General features: G+C 36.9%; 1 protein-coding gene across 1 annotated transcript in view; it reads left to right on the top strand.

Moving 5' to 3' along the window:
* The window catches only part of LOC145774636 (cyclin-dependent kinase-like 1), a 66,275-nt gene extending 42,322 nt beyond the window's left edge, over positions 1-23,953 (top strand). The window contains exons 7-9 of the mRNA XM_082585926.1: positions 3,481-3,537; positions 8,483-8,689; positions 16,743-23,953. Of these exons, the coding sequence (XP_082442052.1) occupies positions 3,481-3,537; positions 8,483-8,689; positions 16,743-16,883 (405 nt within the window). The 3' untranslated portion in view covers positions 16,884-23,953. The remainder of the gene's footprint in view (positions 1-3,480; positions 3,538-8,482; positions 8,690-16,742) is intronic.
* The last annotated feature ends 3,143 nt before the right edge of the window (positions 23,954-27,096 follow it).

Raw genomic sequence — 27,096 nt, 5'->3', positions numbered from 1 at the left:
GTGGTCCCCTTGGGGGGCCGAAGGCCACGGTTGAGAACCCCTGGTTTAGAGGGTAATAACTATGTATGTACTATGTATATTAGTTTACATCATGTACATTTGTACATGTAGTTTATTTACTGTCTTCTAAAGCTGTTATTGATTGTCAAATTTAGTCTCTGAACTTTAAACACAAGTATAGAAAGTCGCACATTTTGTATATATATGTAGACCAGTTAGTATAATTCGTAATACAGACGTGCATGAGTTTATAAACAGACTATATAGAGTAATTATTAAACTGTATTTTTCTTGCAATATGCCATGGCACTGTACCATATTTTTTACTGTACCGTATCATATCATATCTGTATCACATCCTCTTAAAACGTTAAAATGGGGGCAAACGACAAAACTTTGAACCCCGGTAGCAACCCCTAAATATCAACCAATCTTTATGAAAATTCACATATATCATTTTCTCATCAATGGTAACAATATTTTAGGGTGAGACATTAACATTTACAAAAAAAGTTTTTTTTGGACCACCCTAATGAACTTAGAGAATAATTAAGTTCCTTTTTGATTACTTTTATACAAAAGATTTTTCATTGATGATGCAGGAAATGTTTAGTATCGAAAAAGATACAAAATGTTATAACCCTAGTGGATACTCTTCAAGGATCCACTCTGAGATCGCTTCTTTTTTACTGTGTACATACATGATGTATTCATTGATTCGATTGATTCATTGAATCTTTATACTCGGATTGGGAAGGCTTCTTGCAGAGCTTACTCCTGGCAGTTTCGTATACTTGTAAAGGCTTTGAATCGCTGACGCAGGCCCGGTCACCGAGATTGATACAGTGAAGTTTCCGATTGTTGCTGGGGAGTTATTCCATCCATTTGCTGCCGTTAAATAGGGAGCAGTCCTTAACTTGCATTGCTCAACTGCACACCCCGAGAGCAGAACCAGCTCCGCTTGATCTTGATGCTTCTTCGTTCCAGAAGTCACGCGCTAACCAACTGAGCTATTGGGGCGATGCGATATAGCCTATCTCGCCCTGTCAATTGGTTAGCGCGTGACTTCTTTTGTTCCTAAATTATTTGCATGTGAATCTTCTCTCATCATTCAAGCCGATAATGTACCGAGTCTTCGAAGTACAGTAAACCTTGAGAAAAATCGAATGCTGTGTCACTTCTAAATCACTTCCGATTAATGAATTACTTATCATATTCGTGACTTCTATATTTTATGAATTTCTAATCTTATCCCAAACCTTACATTGTTCAATTATATTTTTATTGTGTTGGAGGGTTGCTGCTTAACTTAAAAACCTTGATAGATTACTTCACAGCCTCCCATTGCTGTGACGCTGTAATATGTCAGTACTCCGCAACTGGTGTGCCGCGGCACACCACTGTGCGGCGAGGCGATGTTAGGTGTGCCGCGGGATAACTATCATCAGAACACACTTTTTAAAAAGAAAGGAGTTTTAATGTTTTAAAAATTTGTGCTTTACCACTGCAAGACAACTCAAACTCTAGAAGACCTCCCACAGTGCGTTTATGATGTTTTTGCCTCACAATTGAAGTTTTCGCAATGGGAAAGCTGCCCTAGTTTTAAAAAAGGCTTGTTAACGTGGTTAGTGTGTTTTTAGAAGCCAGGCTAGGTCATTTCGAATTGTCAGCAGTGTTTAATAAAAAAATTCGTAATAATTAAAGCACAGCTGTTAAGTGTAGTACGTTTTGTCGGTGTCCGACAAATTGTTTGTAAGCAATTGTTCATAAAGCAATTGTTCGTAAGCAATTGTTCGTAAAACAATTGTTAGTAAAATTAATTCTTCGTAAAACAATTCTTCCTAAAGCATTTTTTCGTGCATGCAGTTAAAATTTGATGTGTATACAGTATACGAAGAAATGCTTTACGAAGAATTGTTTTACGGATTTCATTTCACGAAAAACAGTTTACGAACAATTGTTTATGAACAATTGCTTACGAACAATTGCTTTACGAACTATTGCTTACTAACAATTATTTGCCTATAACTGTTTTGTCAATGGCAACTCCATAACAAACAAGTAGCTATTTATTTTGCAAAGAACGAATGACTGGCCAGGAAATTTTTAGAGTGTCCAACGAGTTTTTCATAACCCATGGTATCCATTGGAATAACTGCATCAACGTTTGCACAGATGGTGCTTCAGCAATGGTGGGCGAAGGAAAAGGTTCTGCTGCATGGGTAAAACGTCAAAATCCAGCCATTCAACTTACGCATTGCTGCTCAGTGCTTACACAGGGAAGCCTTGATGATCAAAAATTTGCCTACGACGATGACAGAAACAATGAACGACTGTATCCAAATTGTTAACTTTATCAAAGCAAGAGCTTTGAATTCAAGAATTTTTTGATTGCTATGCGAAGAAATAGGATCAGAACATCAATCACTGCTATTTTACACTTCTGTGCATTGACTTTCTTGGGGAAAAGATCTTGCAAGACTCTTTGAGCTACGGCATGAAATAGATCAATTCTCATTAAATCAAAACAACCATGATTTGTATAAACATCTTGAAGATAATAATCATTGGGTTGCCAAACGTGCATGCATGGCCGACATATTTGAACACTTGAATAAACTCAATATCAAAATGCAAGTTAAAGGTGAAAACATACTGACATGCAGCCTACTGACAAGAGTGTTTAAAGAGAAAATAGTATATACTCCGAAAAACGAGTTAAGAAGGGGATCACTGAAAATGTTTCCCAGAAGCAACCTAAATAGTAGCCTAATAAAGAAGTAGTGTTTGATTTGGCCAAAGATCATTTAACTTTGTTACATGAGAAATATGACCATTATTTTTTCACAATTAACACGGAACAATACGATTGGATCCGAAATCCTTTTGAGGCTAATGCTGAAATATCAACGCAAGACTTGACTTTGCTTGTTAGAAAAAACTTTCTTGAACTACGAAATGACAGAATTTTAAGATTAAACTTCAGCGATGTTCCATTTGATGAGTTTTGGATTTCTACTGAAGAAGCAGGCTGCTATTAAAATTCTGCTCCAGTTTGCACCACTTATTTGTGTGAACAAAGTTTTTCTACTTTGGTATTGATCAAAAACGATAAAAGATCCTGCAAGAAATTGATGGTGAACTTTAAGCTGTTCTTTCACATATTGAGCCGAACATATAGCGACTGTGCTCTTTAGTCATTGAAACAAGCGTAAATATCTCATTAAAATAAATTATACAAAGTTTTTTTTTACATTTTGAAAATGTGTCGGCCGAATTGTGCCACACAGTTTTAAAGAATTTTTAAGTGTGCCGTGAGTAAATAAAGGTTGCGGAGCACTGTTATATGTGCATCTCAATTTGTTCTATTTTTATGATAATTATAGTTGTGTTTGCTTTTCATAGAATAGTCTACTATGCCTTATTTGCGGCGACAAATAAATTTTACTACTTATTGCATTATTTGTTTGTTTTCAATAGGAACCGCTGGAGTTAAGACATGCCAATGTCAACCCTCAAGCATTGAGTTTTATGAAGGTATGATCACACCAGCGGGTTGTTTATTCAATCTTAAAGTTGAAAAACTAATGTATGATCAGTTGATCACTAATACACAATACACATGCCATAAGCTCTTCAACACAATATAGTTGTTTGAGTGGAATACACAATCACTAGGTATTGACAATGACTAGGTATTTGTAGAATATCAATTCATGATTTGTTTCTTTTGGAGACATTACTTGTTGTGCCTTAGTTATGACCGCATGTGCAACAACATGAGTTTCGGTTGGGGGTATTGTGGTAGTTCTCAATTTATTTTTTTGGTGTTGCAAAGAGTGTTTCGAACCCAGGTTTACCGAGCCGGGTTTTAAAATCAAGAAGCCCGGGTTTTCAGGCAGAATGTGAAAATAATTGTATCTAAAAAGTTTAAATGGTTCAGTTAAGCTGTATGCTATGCTATTCGTACTGTTTACCCTCTGTTTTTCCTCAATTCTCGCATTTAGCTTTGCATCATACAGGGTGACCCAAAAAGATTCGTACCCATGAAAATTTCAATTGTGACTTTAATTGAAAAGCTATTTATTTCAAATTATAACCACACATTATTCAGTTTATGGAAGACCATTGACCAGAGTTTTAGCTTTTTCTGTCAATTTTTAGTCAATTTATGGCTTTCTCAAGATGTGTTCCAAATGTGAAAAAATCGAATAAAACATGGGTACGAATCTTTTTGGGTCACCCTGTACAACATTGTCTCCTGCTGACTCCGCAATGCAGAATCACATTAAACCAATTTTTCAATACGACTTTAAAGTGTCGAAAATGTGCAGTAGGCCACGCCAGATGACAGTCGAATATTTTGCAAAGAGAATGCTGACCTTTGTCTGGCTGAAAAAAAATGGTCATACCGTATTCATCTTGAAGAAGCTGAAAAACTTGGGAACAGAGATCGATATAAATCTGTAAGAGGAATTAGAGAAACGTGTGCAAAATAGGAAACTGTGGAACTGATTCAATCATTCAAAGTCTTCAAGCTGCTTGGACTAGTACGATGACCAAGTTTGACACAAAACTTGGAAGCCAAAAATTGCTTCCTCAGCAAAATCTCTTTGGAAATGACTCTATCCACAGAGCCCTGATGGTCATGTGAAAAAGGAGCGAGTAAGTGTTGAAGTTAAGAGTTCAAGGTCAGGATTCTTTCTGAAGAATTCGTTTCATTTCTGAAAGTTAAAAATCACGACTGCGAGCCATTCCTCTACAGCAGTGGTTCCCAAACTATGGGTCGTGTAAGGGTGATCCAAATCTACCAAAATAGAACTCTTGCAAATTAACTTATACAGTCGACTCTGCTTAATTTGGACACTTTGGTTCTGCTCACTTTTGGCCGAGTTAAGCAGAGAAACGGCTTTGTCCGAATTACTGGTAAGCGGAAAATCAATTGTTTGTTTCATGGTATGCGTAAAGGCAGACAGCACATTAAAAATACCGTTCTGTTGCATAATAAATGAATTGCAGCTGCGCTATACTGCAGTAATTGGCATTGATTGCATAAAACGCACAAGAATTATACCTTCTGGTTAGTTGTATTTACAGTATTTCGATACCAAGCGATTCAACAAATGTATTACTGTGTAACATACACATATAGGGTTGAAATAGTACAGTAATTGTGTCCTGTGTCCGAATTAAGCGGAGAATTGTCCGAATTAATGGAAGTTTTTTATGTGCAGATTTTACTTTTGTTCCATTCCCGAGCATTTTGGCCAAATAAAGCGGTTGTCCGGTGTCCGAATTAAGCGGAGCCGACTGTATATAAACTTTTCTTTTATTAAGTTGTTTTAATCCCAACATCGACTAGATTATATATTTATTTATACGCATTTATTTGACTTCTCTTATCAAAATCAATTATTGCTTCAATAAGCAGTATTGTCGGTATTCAAATTACTTTCTTCAGTAAATCACAGCAAACGTGAATTGTAGCTTACCATATGTTCACAACTCAAGATTTATAAAGCTTTGGTAGAGAGTTTGCTTTGTTGAACCATAGAGAAATAAACCAAAGTAACTTCAGCAGGTTTAACATGATGTATTACATACACATTACACAAATATAACATAATTAAAAATAAACACTAACGTTTCGACACGTACGTGTGTCCTCATCAGGAATTACATATCTGCAATATACATAAAATGAAAATCGTAAGGTAAATTTTACTTTGCACTATAACTGTAACTGTATACTAACTTGTATACTTTACTCTTGCCATTATCGACACCTCATTAGAGTCACTAGTTGATCGAATCGCCGCCTGGAAGAAGGGAATGGAAGCAAAAGGCCTAAGAGTGAATATGGGTAAGACCAAAATAATGATCTCTGGCATCAACCAGAACTCCCTAAGAAGATCAGGAAAGCACCCTTGCTCGGTATGCCTAAGCGGAACCGGTAGAAACTCTATCTTCTGTACCAATTGCTCCCACTGGGTCCACAAAAAGTGTAGTGGAATTAAAGGGTCACTCAAACCAGACCCACACTACTCATGCCCACGCTGTCAAGGCACAGCAAGATCAATAGATGGCAGGCCGGTAAGCGAGGTTGAGGTTGAAGGTGGCACACTTGACGTGGTAGCTGACTTTTGCTACCTTGGTGATACCATGTCTTCTGGAGGGGGCTGTGAGCATGCAGCTATAACGCGGTGCAAGTCAGCCTGGAAAAAGTTTAGAGAACTCCCTATCCTCACAAGCAAGCAACTTCCTGCTGCAACCAGAGGTCAAGTTTACTCCAGTTGTGTGAGGAGTGTCATGCTCTATGGCTCTGAAACGTGGGCTACTTTAGCAAGCACCTTTAAGCGCCTACAACGTAATGACAGAGCGATGGTAAGATGGACCTGCCTAGACAAGCCTGAAGACAACACCCAGTTTGAGACTCTTCTATCAAAGCTCAAAATAAAAGACATCAGTGAAGTCCTCCAATTAGGCAGACTGAGATGGCTTGGGCACGTTGAGCGCAGCTCAAGCTGGATCTCACAGGTCAGATGTGTCAACATCGCAGCAAAGCGGGGTCAAGGTAGACCAAAACTCACTTGGGAAGAACTTGTAAAACGTGACCTTGTAGCCCTGAAAATGGACTCAGCCAACCCAATAAATCGCGAGGTTTGGAGGGGAAGACTTCGTTCTCGACAGACAGACTGGCCACACCCTCGACATGAGGATTAATTCATGGCCTGTATAATCAAAACTGGTTGATGATGATGATGATGATGATAACGACACTCCAGACTGAAAAGCACAACTGAACGAGTGACACAAGAAGGATTACAAATAAATTATACGATGGAAAACAGATCACATGAGGTGTAAACTACAGGCATTTGACAAACAATTAGAACACACACAAGAGGAACGATGAGCCACAAGCGAATAACTCCCGGTTGAAAGACGAATTATTACATTTGATCCTTAAGGCTTCCATGATCTTAGTCTGAAATTCAGATCTGCCTCGAGAGATGATTTTAAATTGTTCGATTGAGACATTGTCAGTGCACGTTTCACAAGAGGCGATGTGCTCTTTAATTGCACTTTTGGTTGTTAAGTTTGGGTTTAAGTGCTCCCCGGCTCTTGTCAACAAATGTCTGGTTGACATACCAATGTATGTCTGGTTTGCGTCACGCAAACAACTAAATTTATACACAACATTCGAAGAAAGAGCGAAGGGGGTAGGCGACTTCAGTTGAAAATATTGATGCACTTTAAATGTTTTATACACAGGATGAATGTCACATGAAAATTTCTTTTTTATTAGTTTAGCTAGGTTTTTTGCAAAGCTTGTTGAATCTTTTCCTAAAAATGGTATACTAATAAAATAACTAAAATCTACTTCTTCAGGCGTGTCTTTTATTTCATCAGCCATGAACGTGTTTAAGATTTTATTGAAAAAGTGAGAAGGATATCCATTTAAACGAAACATATTTTTCAATTTCTTGATTTCTTTCTGAAACAAGGGAGTAAAAGAAGGAGTAAAAGTTGAAGAGGGAGTAAAAGTTAATCAACATGTTTATTTGAAAATGTTGAAGGAGAAATTGATTTCCTAGATCAATGCAACATTTAGAGAAGACTTCAGGAGTAACTCTTCAACAAGACGGGGCTACTTCCCACACAACGAATCTTGTCCAGGACTTTTGTAAGAAGAATATGGCAGGGTTTTGGCCAAAAGAACTATGACCATGACTTCCATCCTGTCCTGATTTAAATCCAATGGACTTCTGAATATTGAATATCTTGGAGAGTGAAGCCTGTTCTTTCAAATCATTCAAGCGTTAGAGCCCCGAAGACAAAATTGCCCACTTGTAAGGAAAAAATATCATCAAACCCCATACGTGCCTCATGCCGTCAAGTGCACAACAGACTAAGGCGTTTGGTGAAGGCAAAGGGAGGATATGTTAAAAATAAGAGTACATTTTGTTTAATTATATACTTTTCTTTGTATTTTTCTTTGTATGTGTAAATTTTTCCCTGTTTGGATGCACTGCTATTTCAAGAAATATTTGTCTACACTTGGTTTGATCACCTTGTAGAAATGGTTTGCTGTAGTACTAAAAAATGCTTTTCGGTCAGACTTTTGTAAAATTAAAAATAGTTTATGTTGGTGTGACATCACTGATAGCAAATTTGCGGATCTTTCAACAAGAGTAATTTTCAATTTATTGCAATGTTTGAGACGATGCGTGTAAGAATGTGTTTATCTGTCTTTGTAGTAAAAATATTCAGAATAATATGAAATGGATTGAATTATTTTGAATTGTTCAATAAAAAGTTGAATAAGATTTTAATAAACCAAATAAAAAGAAGAGAAAAAGAAGGACTATTGTAGAGCGATAGATTAGCAGCTTTCGAGTATAATAATAAAAAAAAACTAATAGTGATATTACCACTAACTTATTTCACACAATTATATGACTTTAGAACTTTCTTCTAGGCGTGTCTTCAGATGGATCCGAGCGCTAGAATGACTTGCGAGGAGCTTTTGGATCATCCTTACTTCGATACTTTCAGGGAAGAGATCAAAGAGCAACAGCAGCAGCAACAGAGTCACCACCATCATCATCACAAAACTCATAGGAGAAGAGGTCGTCGCAATCAAGGGGTAACGCATCCCGCTCATAAACACTTCGGGCATTTTCCAGTGAGTGCTGTGAAATTTTGTTTGTTACTAATATGGTGTGCTAATTTTGCTACAGTATGTCGTTTTGGTTAATGCTGACTATAATTTCTCGAAAGCTAAAGGTTGTTTGATTTTTATTTACCGGGATTTATCATTCTTCTACGTGGCAACAGAAGTTTGTTGCAACGTTAAGTTGTTTTGTTGAATTATGTATCAGTTGAAATTTTTTATTGCACGATAATAAAAGGTAATCAAATATTTTGTATTACTCCACTCTTTGAACTGCTGCATATTATAACAATAGTGTGACCAACTGACCATATATAACCTTACTCATCATAAAAGTAAATATGTCCAGGTTGAAAAGCTTATTAAATTTGATATACAGTAGAGGTACCATGACTGTCACAGTTCTTTCTATCTCTTACCAGGAAAGAGACTTGGGAAAGATTAATGACGTAGTTTATTGGGATATCAACGTAAAACAGTCAAATAAATGGTCGAATACCGTAGTTCTACTTGTGAGATCATACATGAAAGCTTGAAGGACTTCAACAAATGGCTCAGCACTTCCAACAAATAATCAAAAGAACTGTGAATAGCAATAGATTTTAGCACCTTTTTAACTCTTCTTCTCATCGACTTCAACGTATTTCACTCACAGCTTTTCAACTCTAATCCCGATCACAACTTCCACTAGCACCAACTCTCATCTACTCGTTTACAATATTCTCAACTTCAATTCTCAATCTCAATAATGATGTCTTCTTCTTCTTGCTTATGAGGAATAATGATGTCAATAATCCATTTCACAAATTACGCCACTAATTATACAGTATCCGGTATGTTTGGCTCAGTAACTTCGAGAAGGTACGATAATGTTACCTCATAAGAACTCATTGTTCTGGTTAAGTTCTACTACCTGTCAATATCTTTGTGACGTCATAACAACCCACTACTTGACAAATTTCTCGATCTAGTCGGAGAACCTTCTAGTCTTGCATGTATGCAAATTCTTCTAGAAGTACATTACATAATAAGGATTTCGCAATCAAAGGTCACTATCGGACAGTAATCGATAATAACATTTTGTAAGAATTAAAACAGTACGCTTGGTTAAAACACATTATGTAGCCTACCGTGTGGGCTATACCTATTGATTGTGACAATGACTAGTAAGCTATTAATTAATTAAGACTATTAAGAAATCATTTTTCACACAAATGTAGTTTTACAAAACTTACGCTGTTGAATTTCTATTGATCTACCCATTTCACGATATCCTTGGAATGTGAACATGATTTTAATGCAATCCTGCAACACAGTGCTTTTCAGTGTTTTGTTGTTTGCCTTTTTTATAAAGGTCGCAAACACTTTTGATTATGAAAAACAATTGGTAAAATAACATGGTTTCTATATTACTATTAGGTTTCTGTATTTCAGTCTTCAACTAAACAACTTGATAAAATAGGGTCACTTGACAATAATCACATTTTTCCATTCAAACTTGTTTTGGTTGGATTATGACCATTACAATCAAATAATATTGCCTGGCAACGAAATTGCCAGTGGGCATTGTCACGCAAAAGTCGAAAGAGAAACTCTAACTTTAGGAAAGAAAGGTGTCAATAGGATGAATGTGTCCCACCATGAACGAGTTTCTTGAAGATGCCGAAGATGTGCAGCTTGATAACAATACCAAATCGAGTAGCTTACTATCAACAACCTTTAATCTCTTCATTGTCAGTTTGCCAAGCACTTTTTCTACCTTAACAAAATATTATTTGCCATTTGTTACAACTACGCATCTGGTTACAGACATTAAAGTTTGTGAACATTCTCAAGGAAGTTGATCAAACCCAAGTGAATAACTCTCAAAAATTACGCAACTACAGAAGATGCCTTCATGCAGACGATTCTTTCTATATGAAAGAGCTGCAAGCGTGAGAACAAGGAACAAGGCCAGAAATAAACTAATAGTTGTACCAGATCTAAGATGTGCTCTAGTCGCAATACTGCCACTCATAGACAACTTGTTACCAAGATGCAACACTAGCCATCCCACATAGGCTACCTTTGTCTGCATATTATTAAAAACTCAATAAATAAGACTTTTTTCAATCGAGTGGTATAATGACTTTGTTATGTTTTGGAAATTTGTTTGTTATTGCGCCCACACAAATCCTCTACATAAATGACTAAATAACAACATTTTAAAGGAGGTCGTTTGGTTTCATTGGATAGCTAAAATGGGTCGCGGTATAAACAAGATTGAAAGCCACTCCTATACTAGATCTTGTCTTTTATGCTTGGTTTGTAGATCTACATTACTTTTAGTAGTGGGGAGATACGATTACAAATGCACCATATATGAATTGGTAAATGACAAATAAGCATAAAATACTTCATCGCACCCGAGAACTCGAGATACAATAACACATCATATCCTGAAAAAGGTGAATGTTATTGACTGCAGAAAGGAAACTTTAAACTTTACGTCAAGAAAATTTGCGTCAAACCAGTGAAATACGTGAGAAACCCTCATACATCTGCTTAGCCACTTCACTGCAAACTTTGAATCAATTACACTTTTCCCCAACATTTATTTTCTCTTTGTTTTGACGTTAAAAGAATTTTACGTGATTGCATCACTATCATACATTTTCCCCATGACCAATTCTTTATTTCGTTTCATTTATGCCCACTGGTCTTCAATTTACCAAGTATTTAATATACATATGCCATTGTTACACCACAGTGTGCTCTACGAAAAGGTATGTGTTTTGTGTGTTAGTTTTGTCACAACCTTTGATAGTGATGATTTCTAACGGTTTTGTTGTTTTGATGGTTTAAGAGGAATCTCTACTGAGAAAATCGCTGTAATGTTCCTGCGTGGACTTGGTGCTTGTGTTGTGCCGCTTTCATTTTAACAAAACGTTGATCTTGAATTGTCTTTAATCAAAGATTCAATTAATCTTTAATGATTCGTTTGTAGTTTTCGTTGTTAGATCAAACTGCATCAGATATAAGATGATGCAACTGAAACAATATCTGATGCATTATTTTGAAGTAATGCAAAAATGGTCATAAATCAAGTCTGGTCTTAAAATTATGGCCACAACTATATGTACCTTGTGACGTCACAGCGTACAGCATCACAGCTTGATGCGCAACGAGACCTCGCAAACGGGTATCAAACAAAAGCGGCCTTAGCGAGACGAGGGCAACAAAATTTGGATTTTTTTTTTTGCTAAAACGCATGTTGTACACAGTGACATCACGCTGAAACAAAAAACTCGTAAAAAGTTAATTTGGGTTTTCCCGCTCTTTAAAATGTTAACTAGAAAGTACCATCTGGGACTGGTGAGGGTATTGGCTTTCTCATTGTCAACAGCTTTCGATCGTATTGCTCCGCGAACGTAACTTTCTTCGTTTTTAGTTGTGCGAACATAGGCCTACCAAACAATACTTTGACGCTTTTTCAATGTTACTGAGCATTAAATTAGTTAATAAAATATCATTACAGTATTTAAATTTACAAAGTATCAGAGTTATTGAGAAGTATCAAACAGATACACAATGAGACAAATTTTAGAATCGTCCTTTCATTCCACATAAACCTCATCAATCTTTTATATTTGAAGAAAGGTTTTGTAGTGTATAATGATTAGTCATAATAGGAGGTTATTAATACTGTGCCTGGAATTTCTAGCCGATAATTTATTGTTGGTTCTTCACCCACTTTAATTTTGCAGCATTTGTATACGTGAGTGTTTATCATGTTGCCGTGACAATGGTGTACTTCAGAGAAACCCTAAAATAAAATGACTAAACAAACAAGTCTCTACAATTCTGAAACGATCACAGTCGTAGTCTACGTAGAATATCGTCTGGCGATGGTTCTCCAATGCAAATATCGACAGAAATTTGATCATACCAGACAAACATGTTGTTTAGTTTTGTGAATTACATTTTTTTTGACTATACCACGCATAGTGAGGTGATATTAACATAGCAAACAATGCATGGACTTCTGAAGTAGTCGACAATATGTCGAGCACGATTCTATTGCCACTTCCTAGTAACGAGTTGTCAATAGTCGTCAACATCCACACATGTTACTAAGGTAAAGCAATGGACCTAATTTTTTTATTGTATTGTAAAAGGATTAAACGAACATTCTTACATCGCAACCTGACATGCTGCTGAAACCGTGTGATTTTGTTGTGCATTTTTTTGCTTTCTTGTTTTAATTTTGTTAAACCATAAGCATACGAAGCCGAGCAACGTTATCAAGTTTAACATATTCATTTAAGTTAAGCCTAGCGCTTTTACTGTTATTCGAAACCTTGACGTCAGTAGTTGCTAAAAGGGCGTGTTTTGACAGTACAACGACTTTCTTTGCAGCGAAATATTCTTGGCATTGCTAACTTTTCATTTGGTATAATGCAGTTGGTATAAGCGATTCCATAAACCTTTGTTGAAACAAAACTTGAGTAAACATAGACATTGACAACAATCATAAGTTTGTACGTGACAGAAAAGTCTTCCCATTTTCTTGATCGAAAAATCATGCTATTTTTCTGATGACAAAACTTTGCTATTCAATCTCCATACTGCAAAGTCGTCTTTCTGGTGAAAGCTGAAAAAATTGTCAAGAATTTTGCAACCTTTTTTTTCTAATAAAATTCATAACATTACTTGGTTGGAAAATTAACAAGAAGTAAAAAAAACGTACATTTTTGTATTGAATCTACGTCATTTAACGTTGACACGATTTTGAAAGAAAGTGGTGTAAAAGAATACAAACGTTTTGTTTTGCTAACAAAAATGTGCTAAAATAACACTGATTCACAGCCCAATAGCCTGCGGTTTATTCAGCTTGATTGTGCGGTGAACCAACATCAAAATAAGGAATTTTTAGCGATTCTTTCAGTGCAGTGCTTCGGGATGAAAAGTTTAATCATTGAGAAATATCGAGTGTTTGAAACAGCGTATCCCTCTATTTATTTTCAACTGAAGTACTTTTTCTAGGGTGCTTATGCTTATCCCAACCGCAAAGCCAGCTCATGTGAAACAACACTCCTGATTTTTTTCCTGCTCTTTGAACTGGCACTTTTTTCTATAAATGTTATTTTTTTTTATTACCACAGATGGTGCTTTTAATTAAAGATGTGATTTTGTGGGTTTCTTTTAAAGCAATGCAATAATTCTTTTGTTATTACCATTGTTCACCTATTTGCCATGTGACATAACTTTATTACCGCATGCCTTAATTGAAGCATTGCATCAAGACACTGGTGGATGAATTGTTCATTAGTAAAATGAATCATGAGTGAACAAAATAGACATTTTACTCGGTTGTTTTGAGCACTTCATGAAGTGAGACCATGGTCTCTTGCACAAAAGCGTTGTAATCACTGCAACTTAAACTGCCAAGTACAGTCCGTCGCAAATAATGCATACAGCAGCATTCAGTATTCCATTACTCACAGCACCGTCTTAATCTAAACTAAAGGTATTGAATTTTATAAGTATATATAACGTTTTTTTTTTTACTTTCTACAGTTGGTAGCATTTTCAACTAGAATAGCGTCATTTCCTCTCCTGAGATATAGTTAAAAGTTGAAAACTGTAACAGGTGTTGTGTATAGTAACTTGATTTTAATTCTTTTTTGCAGTTCGATTAGCTCCTGTGACTTATCTCTAATTTCTTCAGATTTCGCTTAACACCATGCTTATTTTTAGATAATTATAATTTGATTTTTATCCTTTTGTGTCCATTTAACAGCACGGTGAGCTAGTTTTCAGCCACGAAAGGTCGCTCCACATCATATGCCCTCTAGCCTACTAGTCTCAGTTCACGCTACATGATAGTCTTCATTGTGCATCATTTGTGACGGACTGTACGTGGCAGTTTAAGTTGCAGCGATAACAACGTTTTTGTGCAAGAGACCAAACGGCGGGCAAATCGAAGTCAACTATCATCGTTTGCTTCAAGGATCTCAAACATGCGACCGCGAGGACTTTTGGTGCAGCCCGCAATGCATTTTAAACTTTGAAATAATTACAACAGTACATATTTTTTCTACAGATTTAGAAAGATAAAGTGCACTCTACATAGCTCAAAAAGTTGAAAATGCCATCAATGGCACGACAGCAGTGCAACGACAGCAGTCATGTAGAATTTTTAACACTGCTGTCGTGTCATTTTATTGCGTGCGAGTAACTTGTATTGTCACATCATAATCACAATTCGCTACGAACAAAACCTACGAATATTCGTACGAACATTTTTTTGTACGAATATTTTGTTTGTGAAAAATCGTTTTGTTTGTACGAAGACTTTTGACAAATTACGACGTACAAAAAAGTCTTTGAACAAAGGTCAGTTTTTTCATGGATTTTTACAAATGGTCAAGACCATTTGTAACTTTCATGAAGATTTTTACATGTAAAGTTAAGCTAGACCCAAGCATGCTTGGTTAACCTTATTACAGCTTTTAAGGTATCCAAGCAGGAAAGATTTATTAGCATTCTTGCAATGGCATTTTATACTCTGTTTTTATGGGGGGTTTTGGTGAAAGATATTACGATATAGAAATGTGAGAAATAAGCAGAAGTTAAAAACTCACAATTTTGAGCAACAGAGCTAACCAGTATAGGCTACTAGGTTACATGTATTTTTTTTCGAAAAACCGTTTTCAAGACATTTTTGCCTTTTATAATCACTATAACTTGTTTGATTACTGAGCTAGCTGAAAAACGACTGCAAATTTATGCAATATGTTTTAGTAAAATTACTAGTAGCAATCATTGTTTTAAATGTATTGTCTTTTTATGTCAAAAACATTTGAATCATTTTTTTCATTCGTGCAATTATTTTAGAGAAATAGTCGCACAAAGCTTTCCGAAGAAAATAGTTAAACACGAACGGCTTAGGAATGACGAATATTCGTGTCGTGTTCGTAGGAAGAGCATAGTATGTGGCCCCAGGTCCGTCGTTTCGTTTGCATTCTTTTTGTTTTTCTTTTTTGTTTTCTTTTTTTGCGTTCGTACATTATTTTACCATCTCTTCATTCTTACTATTTTCTTTGCGATTTAACGTTCTTGGTGTGCTCTTACTACCTTTAATATTGCGTTTTAACTTTTTATTTTGTTTATTGACTTTTTACTGCATGTATTGCGGTCCTCGGGTTAATTTACAAGTGTTCATTTGGCCCTCAGCAATTTGAGTTTGAGACCCTTGGTTTACTGGGTCTTCTTGTTTTCAGCATCGGTTAAGATCCGCAATTCTACATTTCTTTTTAAACTTTGAACCGACCATGATCAGTTCGTAAAATGGTTGAAAAACGAACATATGTTTTAAACAGAGAGCTTGTCAGTAAATAGAGCCATAGTGTTGCTTGATTGAACAGCTATCAGCCAAAAAAGTGACAGTACGTGTAAAAATCACGTCAACCAATTTATTCGTATGTACTAGTTACGACCATTCAGGCCCTTTGCAAGCCAAAACCGCAATTGCAATGCAGCTTCTTTCACTCGATAGTGACAGAACAATGACATGTTTTCACACATAAAGAAATTATCATTGAAATTAAATCGTCAACGTAATTATGCCTTTATAATGTGAAAGTTATACTGTATATCAACAAGGAATGAACAAAGTTAAAAATTTGGCTGTAGTCGCACTTATTACCGCACTTCACTTTGTGTGTTTCCCAAGTGGTGTTGATCTTTATTAACAATATTTTTGATTGTGGTTTTGACCCCGTGCACTTGTTTCTTCCCAGTTAGCCTTATTTGGTGATCATTTTGACGTCGACATGAATGGTTGTTGAGGAGTTTTATATTCGTTTAATGATTTTGTTTTCACTTTTAGTTGATGCGCCAATTGCGTCATGCCTAAAAATGATGTGTTTTTTCTTATGACTTTCTACTTTTTATTCAGCTAATATTATATGATCAAAGCCCCAAGGGTTATCTGAAGTAGTTTAAAAGAAACGAATATCGTGCAGACATATCAGACTTTGAGGATTTTTCCTCCTCCATTTCAATTATTTTTATTTTTCAGAATCTTCTACCCATGTTGACTGGAAATCCTCTTTCTAACACATCATCACCAGCCCCGGAACAAAAAACCCATAAGGATGGGTTTGTGGGATCGCAACTTCGTCACAAGTACCAAGCCCACCACAAGTTACCGAACATATAAATATTTTAAAAATCGAACACGATTGACCACAAGCTTTTTGCTTACCCGATTGCTTTGTCAATTTAGTTATCTGCCCAACTGAAAATGTTACACCAATCAAGCAATGTTAAAAATAATGGTTGGAACTTTTTCTAAAATTTATAAAACTTGTGTGGTGTTTTTTCGCGATAGCATGTTACTGATGTAGGCCTACAATCAAGACAGAGGTTAATTTTATGTTGTATCATTCATCATTTGTCGCATGGGAATATAGCTGAACCTTTTCACTCAATTGAAAAGTGAACACGTGGCTTCGTGAACGAAGAAGCTTCAAGATCAAGCGGCCCTGGTTCGACTCTTGGGGTGTACGCTTGAGCAACGAATTCTAAGGACTGCTCTCCATTCAGCAGCACGTAATGGATGGAATAATTCCCCAGCAAGAACACTTTAACAATCGGGAACTTCACTCTGTCAATCTCGGTAACCGGCCCTGCGTCAAAAGCTCTACTAGTATGCGAAACTACCAGGAATAACCTATCAAGGCTTTGTCAGTCCGAGGATAAAGATTTAAAACCAACCAATCACGTTTTGTTTCACTAAAGTACATTAATATTGTATACTTTCTGCGCCACTTCAACACATACAGACACCGATGACGTTCGATTGACTCACGCAAACATTATTGACATAATTTCTTTCCTGGTAACTTCATGTCCAGAGAGTAGCCTATTCCTTTTTACCACCTGTTGCGACCGCGTATTATTTTGAAATAATTTCGATCTTTTTTCGACGCAGCAATTTTCAAGAAGTATCAAGCTTTCATAAATACTTTTTGAAAAAAGTGATTCAAATTTTATAGGTTTGTTCACAGAAATGAAAATTGAAACAAAAAGTGAAAAAAATCATGAATGAACGTGGGTGGGTTGTTCAGTTTGTTAATTTCAGAAATGGAAATGTCACTTGACGTATTACGCTTAATTCGGCTGTCAGCTGGCTTGTTTACCTCAACACTTAAATTATCGTCATCACTCAATCCATCAACGCGAGTACCTCTTTGGCAGAAATCCAGCTAATTTTTGTTTGACTTGTTACTTCGTTTATGCTGATTTAGCGTTACAATATGTTGAACCATAACCTTTAGAGTTACGACTAAATTGGCCACAGTTTGTAATTAATCTCTAAAAATGTTACGCTCGTCGATTTTTCTTTGCGTTTAGACTTTATCTGTGTTGCTAATATTTTAGTAAACTGGGATTCCTTTAGCATTGTTGTACATTAGATACGAACCACAAAAATTGAAAAGGCCTTCGTGCAAAAATTACGTTCGTCATGGTGTGAGCCTCTGGGCTTCCATCCCAGATTCACGATGTTCCTGGACTATGCTGGAAGGCTACTAGAGAGTAGATTGTCTTTGGTTTCATCATCCAAGACATACACACCTTCCGCTCCATAAGATGGTGCAATCGTTTATAATGTAGTCTGCGATCTGTTCTTCAGTATCACGAGAAGAGGAAGAGGCCATTCCCCAGTGGTGCATGGTTGGGCGGAAAAAGTTCGACACCCGTACGGAGACGGTTGAGTCGTGTCCACGCCTGTCTCTGTAGTGTCAGGCTGTAGTGGGACGAGTGTCGGCGTCGGGGATGAACGAATAGAATCTGGTTGTGCTTGGCTTTCCTTGAGAGTTCCATTTATGATGCGCCCAATTACCAACAGAGATGTATTGTCCATCAACTTAGTTGAGCGGCGGGCACGAATGGGTTTCTAAATCGCAGTCGGCGGGGATGCTCGCTTGAAGGAGCAGAAATTTTGGAGTGAAGAAGATGGTTGGGCTCCATTGCCCTTCAACTGAGAGACAGAGTGGCTTCTTCGCGACAAACCTCAGTAGATTGGATGCCAGTAAGAATGGGGAAATTGTCCAATGGCGTAGGACGCAGCATCCGGTCACTGCCCAAGGCGCTGTTTATAGCAGTGTCGATGTTGTGGAAGTGAGCACAGCAGCACCAAACAGGTGCATTCTGAGCACAGCAGCACCAAACAGGTGCACTCTGTTGAGTAGACAAGAGCTAAGGCTGCTATACGCAAAGTGTCAGCCTTCGCTCTCCAGCTGGAGCATGTCAAGCAGTTGAGTAGCGCATGGCGCGATGACAGAGTCTTGCGCAGTGACACCAAATGGTAGCGGTACGTGAGTGATCTATCAAATGTCACCCCAAGGTATTTTAGTTTGTGGCAGAAGATTTTCCGTTATTCTGGACAGTTACCTCACTATCAACTTCCCACTTGTGTAGATGGAAAGCTGCCACTGTTTTGGTTTCGCTGAGTTTCAGTCACTCATTTTTAGAGATAAGTTGGGCGGGTTTTTCTGTCCTGACTCAGAGTACCTTCTAAGTTTTCCCACGACTTTGTGGAGTGGATAACTTGCGAGCCGTTAATGCACGGCATTAGCACAGCTTAGAAAGTAAATACAATTGTTGGGGACTTCAATAACGCTTTTACTTATTTGCTTACCATTAAAACAAGTTAATTCTTGTTTAACACATGCAAAAACGAACCAACTACGTAAACGCGGCAATAAGAAATACAAATCAGAAAGATGTTTTATAACCTTTCAAATTTAAAATTCTTAACTGGTTTATTGGCTTCCCATGCAATGCCCTGTATTGACGTTATTTATGCACAACACACTTTTCTAATCCCTGTAATCAGGGTATGAGATGGAATGGAATGGAAAGCGTTTTTTCCATGTTCCAACCCATTTCCATTCCATCAAAACAATTGTTTCGTCTTCCATCTGCAAATTTTGTGAATAAATTTAAGCTAAAAATTCAACAGCAGTATTTTTCTAAGCATTTCTTACCGTCTGCTGTTAAAAGTAGAATAAGACCTCTATCTGTGGTCTTGAGAGTAGTCTTATTTCGGTGCAACTTCAAAACTTGGTGTGCAGCGAGGTGGAAGGTGTTGGAGTGGATATTTTCTGTGTTATGTCAATTCATATGAACAATCAGAGAATCCCACTTTGATGTCACTCACTGTTCGTTTTTTTTTTCGATGTATCCAGGTGTATTGTCAACAAATTTTTGCAGGTTGGTGGAGCGTAGAAGCGACTGCTTTTGTTTGTTTTGGTTTCGCGGCGGTGGTTTCTGTCCGGTGTGTGTTTGAAGTTTGTCCCCGGGCAAGGTTATTCTCTCTTCTATCGCTAAAGTTTTATTTGAATTTGTAGGGTCACCTTGGCTTAGGCTACTGAAGATAACTGCATGGTTTTCTTTCGCCGCCTCTACCATGTAGCTACCTTATAGATAAAAGTTATGTATTTGATATATTAATTTTGCACAATGTAGGCTACCGCACCGGTAGGCCTATGTAATAATATAATGAATTAAATTTGATTAATTATATTCACAGTTAGCGCTTAGGTTTTCAAAGCGCTATGCATGCCGCCACATAATGTTATTGTTTCTCGAGCTCTGTGATTAATTGTTTAAGTGTTCACACAGATAATTACATTCAAGAGCGATGCAGTGCATTTATCTGATACTATACTGAACTGCAACTATACTGCCCACGAAGTGTGAATGTTGTCGACTCCTCGTTCTCGAACAGCAGTCCGGGAAACAGTTAGTTTAATGTAAACGAAGAATCGAAATATTTCAGTTTATGAAACGTAATCAAACGGAAACTTTTACTCAATCTATTTCACAACTTTTCTATGTCTTGATATGGTGTTACAAAGTTCATGATAGCATGAGGGAAGACTGTTTTCCATCCCATCATCCAAATCTGCCATCCTTGACATTTTCCAATTCCCATCCTAAAATCTACCTTCCATTCCATTTCCTGCCTGTAAGTCATATGTGATGTGCAACAAAGCTAGAGGAATCGTAAACAAGTTCACTAAAATATTAGTAACGCAAATAAACTTTATAACACCACATTTTGCACAAATAAAACATGATAAAAGTAGACCTTTTAGGGATTGGCTGGCTACTAAAATGTTGCCAATTTAGCCGTACCTCAGAGGCTGAATTAACAGTAAGATATTTATTTAAATAAAATTGTATGTTGTGATTTTTCATCATTCGCCAACGCAATTGTTATTTTATACGTTTTGTGTTTTTAAACGTTGCGGAGGCGCTAATGTGATGGCATCTGACTACTGAGAAGCGCACTGTTCAGGTCAACATTTTCACTGCCATCCTTGTCTTTAAAGTCCTCTGCGCTCTTCTTAAGTCAAGCGGTTTTCATTTGCGTTTCTTTTTTTGTATAAGAATTTGTTGTTTATCGTTTGTTGGGTTGTCTTTCACTGAAACCAGAAATATATTTTGGCTTCCTTTACTGTAACAACATAAAATTTGTTGCCATGCGGCTGGGCACTTCAATACTAGGTAAACATATATTTTTACCGTATACATCCAGATAATCAGTTTTCATGCAAGTAGAGTTCAACTCCATTCCTCGTGGTAGTAGTAGTCACTATCACCATACGTTGCATTTGCAATATTTTTTTTTTGGCAACCGTATCTGTTTTTAACATAACTACAGCGTTTGAACAATTGGAGTTGCTTAGAGCTGAGGCCAACAATTGGTAGTAGCCTATCCAGACAACCACTTTATCTAGTATAGATGTTTACCAGATCTGATGAGATCCGTAGCCTACCCGATCTAGTAAAGATCTGTACCAGATAAAGTGGATATCTAGATGTTTACACTGAGTGTATCACATGTCCTCTAATTCGCACTGCATTCGTAACGCGTTTGCATGTCGTATGTTCACATCTTGTCACATGTAGACATCGTATTCACATGTGTGCTCTGTACAATGTATTTCTTTATCATAATATAGTTGCAAAGAGAAAACTGCAAGGATCGGTGAGGATACGGACGTCAAAAAAGTCAAAACTCGAAGACAAATCTTCAAAATTCTGATCGTCCTACCCAATCCTTGTTTTAAATGACTGAAAGATCAGCATGTAAACGTAAAACCTATTCATTTTTGCGTAAACAAACAATATTGAACTTATTTGGATTTGTTTAACTGCTATCCGTAAAGTTGAATTGGTATTTTCAGTTTGCTCTTCTAACCAAACATATTGGTAATAATCGATCTAATGTCTCGTTACATTGTGTAAATGTAACTAAATAGTAACTGAATGATATTCATCGCACTGTAGTAGATTTATACTTTTTATTCACGTAGAAAAATTTTGTGATTGACTGTTGAAAAGCGTGAGAAAAAAAGCACATCTAACTAGCTTCTTATAACTTTATCATTTTCTAAAGTTTAAAGTTGTATTCATCTTACAAAACCTAATTTTGTGCATTGATCCAGTTCTTTCAATCAAACTTTATCACATTGTAACTATTTGTTCGTTTCTGATAAAAGTAACGTCGTTTTTGTATTGAATTGATATCAATGAGATGTAAAGTTGTGAACATTATGGAAATTTATTGTACTGTAGAACGAGATATGCTTTCATTGGCAATCAGTGACTATGCCGTCATTTAGCACCTGGCTGTAATTTTCACTTATCAAAACTCTATCGTTTTTATATAAGTTTGTTTGTTTACGCAACGTAAAGTTGTTGAGTGGAAGTAACCTTCATTAGTTTTTATATATTTTTTCAATTCGTCTTATTGATGTGATGTCAGTTAGCACATGCATCAAAGAATTATTTTATGCCTGAAATTCAAACTGGTACTGGTACTGTTACACCTGAGTTCATGCAGTGCCCAGGGGTGAGGCAATGGGAATACTGCCACAGAAAAGTTTCTACAAATTTGAAGTCAAAACCTCCAAGGATTGTGAAGCAAGTTTTCTAGAAGAATGCAGAATAAATTTGTGTATAGTTAGCTAACTTAGCTTGTCCGGTCATCCTTCTACTTTCAACCTGGGACTAATCTTGAAGTATCTCTAATAAACATCATGAGTTAAGCGATTAAATACTTCCAATCAGGTTTTCATAACCAGGGAATTGTTTTGTCTCGCTGTTGCTAAGTTTTGCGTAGTGTCGTTGTCAACATTAGTTGTATTTTATATTATAACGATCATTGAATTCTAAGAGCCTAATTACCGAAACTATTAAACTATAATTCGTTTTTTATAATGTGTGTTGCTGTTTGAAAACAAAATTGATCGCATAATCGTCATAATATGGTAGAAAGAGCAAGTGAGCTCGAAAGAGTGAAAAATTGTGAGGTACAAAGGAGAGACATGCGCTGTGGAAAGTTTTATGCTCGGCTACACTGGTCAACACAATTTGTAGTGCAGCAAATATAAGAAGGGTTTTCAATGGTGGGGAATCCGAAAATGAATTCCGTTGTTTTCCCTATCAAATCTGCTTTTTTCACTGCAACCATCACATATTAACCCTTTGAGGACAAGTGCCACACTTATGTGCACTTGTGCCACAGAGGAAACCTGTTCAAAATTAAATAGTTTTTACATTTTTTAGCCTCTGTCATTGATTTCCGTGGTTTTGACTATGACAAATCCGAAAATGACAACCAATTTGCTCTCAGATTATGGCATACCCTGCCTCAAGAGCCCTAAACATTTCTTGTCGTTTTTTTATCAAAATCTATTTTTGACTTGTTTTAGTGGTTCCCCACTTTTTAATTTTATTGAAACTTCAAATTTCAATACGTCTAGCTTTCCAAGCAAATTCAGAAATTATAGGCCTATCGTCAAAAGATAATGTCTCGACTAAATCACTTTCAATCGTCAACGTCAATTTATTTTGTTTATACAAACAAGCAGAGTAAATGTAGCCTAAAGGTGTGCGTTCACACGAGAAAGTGTTCTTGCTTAGAAATTCTTGCTTAAGCTAGTTTTTAAGCTCGTTTCGTCTACACTCACAATCTCGAAAAAAGATTTTGCTTGCTTAAACCGCGGTCACGTCAGTATTTCAACCGCAATGACGTCACGTTTCAAAAAGTTCGCGCCAAAGCAAAAAGTAAACCAAGTAACCCACTGTTTTAACAACTAGTCGGAGTGAGTTGGCACATTGAGTTGTTGCAGTCATTCAATAATGGCTTTCAAATGTTTAACGTGTATTATTTTTGTTGTGATGGTCATGGTCAGAAATAAAAGCAATTGAACTCAACTTGTGTAAACAATGCTGCAAAAAGATAAGGTTGCAAACACGCAATTTACTTCAGAAAGAAGTGTTCTGACTAGTTCTGACACCTTAGTAAAGTTAAAAAGTTAGAAACAGGTGTGGCAAGAGAACACTGGGTGCATCAAATATAAAACAACAACTACAAACTTCCCAGTTGCTTGACTAGCAGCCAGACTACTGAGTGTAGACCTGAGGTTTTGCCGTGAAAAGATTTCTAAAAAGCAAGCATTGCATCTGATCCCAGTCGGCGGCCCTGCTGATATTTTGCACAATGCAGCAGAGAAGGGATCAGAGCGCTTCACACTTGAAATAGAAACAATCGTACTGAAGATTGGTAGCCACTTCAAAAACCAAACTGGTAGGGCGATGAGGCTTAAGCTCCAGGAGTTGTACACCATTACCTTGGAATATATTATATATCAACAAGTGGCATCGATTTGAGAAGCATCCAACACACATCAACTGGTGTTACGGACAATCGTTCCCCAAATCAAATGTCACATATAACAACCTGGCGTCTTATGTCATGGAATAAACAATGATCAGAGATTGCACAATCCTTCGCAACACCTGTAAAACATTGCACAATCCTTTTCAACACCTGTGGGAATTGCTTCACAATGTTTATCACTGTTACGTCACAGAAGCTGGTTACGTGCATTTCCATGCACTTCTGAGTAAAATTTTCAACTCTGAAAATTTGGCAGAACTTCGTGATAGGGTAGATCCCGAAGAGACCGCAAGTGTTTCATTTAAATACCAAAAAATAGCCATAACTACATACAATCAACGCAACATAAAATGAATTACTCGACAAGGCACAGCTTAAACGATTGTGACAGCGACCAAACAACCTTCCCAACACGGCCGCCAAACAAGTTTGCTGCACAATCAAACAAAGTGTGCTTGTTGGCTTCTGCTTGTTAGGCTATGTTTCCACACGTAAAAACTGATCATTATGCGCCATAAATCAGAAATAAACATTGACGAGTATCGAAGGTGCACTTCTTTTGTGAATAATTCTTTGATACAGCTGTTAGCTGTAGGGGAGATGTGGGACCATTGGACCACCGGGACCTTTGGACCATGAGACTTTTCTCGAAAACCAAAGGGGACTGAAAATTAAAACTTAGCTTAAAATGTTTACCTTTTCGATTGGAAACCATGTACTTGTCCAGATCAGGTTTACCAGCAGTGCTTAAAGTGTCCTGGCAGAAAGTTTGTTTTGACAATGTAAAAGTAAATATTTCGGATGCATTTCAAACTTAACTAGTTCAAAAACGTAGCAAGTAATTTACTTATTCCTATTTTCTAGTATTAGCAGATAGAATTTGCTTTACGAGTTAGACAGAAAGTTGAATTAAAGTGCAAGTTCTTCTGACTTGTTTTAGTTTTGTAAAAAATGGCGGATTGGGGGACCATTGGACCATTTAGTCAGGCTACCTTTGGACCATGGTCCAAAGGTCCCACAGTATAATGCCAAACCTTTATTTATGCAAATTTTAGGTTGTTATTATCTAAAGCAGTGGTCACCAACCAACCTTGCATTTCATTCCACTGGAATTTTTCCTCTAAATCCACTAGTGTTTTCGAAAGAAGATTTTCTTCCAGCTTTTGTTACGGATAGGCCAATTGAGGATGTTGAAGTTGCGGCAGCAGGCACTTCAGCTCAGTCTGGGCTCTTTGAGGATGACGAACACAAGTTCCTCGAAATTCAGACTTGCCATCGTAAACAATGCGTTTTTTAAATTGTGACGTCACAAAGTATGGTAAATACCACTCAAATCCTTTTACATTTTCTGCTTCACCAGCACGCTCAATATAATCATTAGATTTAAGATCTTTTATGGTGTCAGTAAGGAAATCACGAAGTTCAGGTTGTTCTAAAACCTTCTTTCTTAAAGCAGTAGCTCTATCCAACGCCAACACATAATTGTTAGATGGATCAATATGTTCCTTCAACGGTACAGATATCTCAAATCGACCATCTTTCAACTCAATATTCGGTTCAACAAGTTCCCAAGCCAAATTGTCATTGCGAGACAATTCACAGGTTTCATTTTGCAATGTCAAATCTTGAATGACTTTATTCAGGTCTGCTATTTCCATATCACGAGACTCAATTTTATGTGGAAGGTTAGAGATGACATCCGACTCTGAAGACGTCTGCACTCTGCACACGTTAGCAACGCTTTCATCTAAGGCTGACTTACCACCGCAAGCCAACCAACCGAGAGTAGTGAGTAAAGTATGGGGTTCACTACTATTTTCACCAACACGCTCTTCTTTAGCCCACATCAAATAAGCGTTGTCATTACCAATCAGTACATCTACAGTACTACATTCACTTAAATGAAACATATTCACGTCATGAAAATACACGGAAACCACTTAAATTCTGCTTATGCGGTAAAGTTTCAACATCGTCAGCCCAAGCTGGGTGTTCCAGACAATTGTTCACCAAATCAAACATCAAACATCATATAAAACCGTTCAGGTCTACTGAATCTTAGCGTATTACGTAATGGAACATTTCTAAAAAATGAGCAGATTGCAAGACCTGTAAAACATTGCAGTTGCAGCATAACATTACATCATCGTTAAATCTTTAATTACTTGATCAGGTGTAAGCTAAACTTGAACAGGTGTAAGCCAAACTTGAACAGGTGTAAGCCAAACTTGAACAGGTGCTTGAATGGCTTGTCATTATTACGTCACAGTAGCTGCATACGTGCGTTTGAGATATTGTAATGTATTCTCGTCATTTTTAAAATTGTTGCTTGAAGAGTGGTCGAATATTTAACTGTTTGCTTAGTGCTTGCCAGCTGGACGAAATTTCCGTCTTTATCCAAGTAATTTGCATTGTAGTGACAAGTTTTAGTGGCGTACGGTGTTGCGTCCCAATTTCGACCACCAGTGGCTATTTTGACAGAAATACAATTCTCGAATTGACGTTTCCAGAAGAGTGTTATTTTCGGTCATTACATACAGACGAACGGATCCGAAAATCTTATGTTACAATTTTCCCACGAAGAGATTATGGTTTACCGCTGTGACCATAAATAATAAAGACGGTTCTCTGGCTAGTGTTTGTACGGAAGCACAGGCAGAACATAAATAAT

The sequence above is a fragment of the Aplidium turbinatum genome, chromosome 7 (assembly GCF_918807975.1).
Source record: "Aplidium turbinatum chromosome 7, kaAplTurb1.1, whole genome shotgun sequence".
NCBI lineage: Eukaryota > Metazoa > Chordata > Ascidiacea > Aplousobranchia > Polyclinidae > Aplidium > Aplidium turbinatum.
This window is presented reverse-complemented; position numbering and strand designations above follow the sequence as displayed.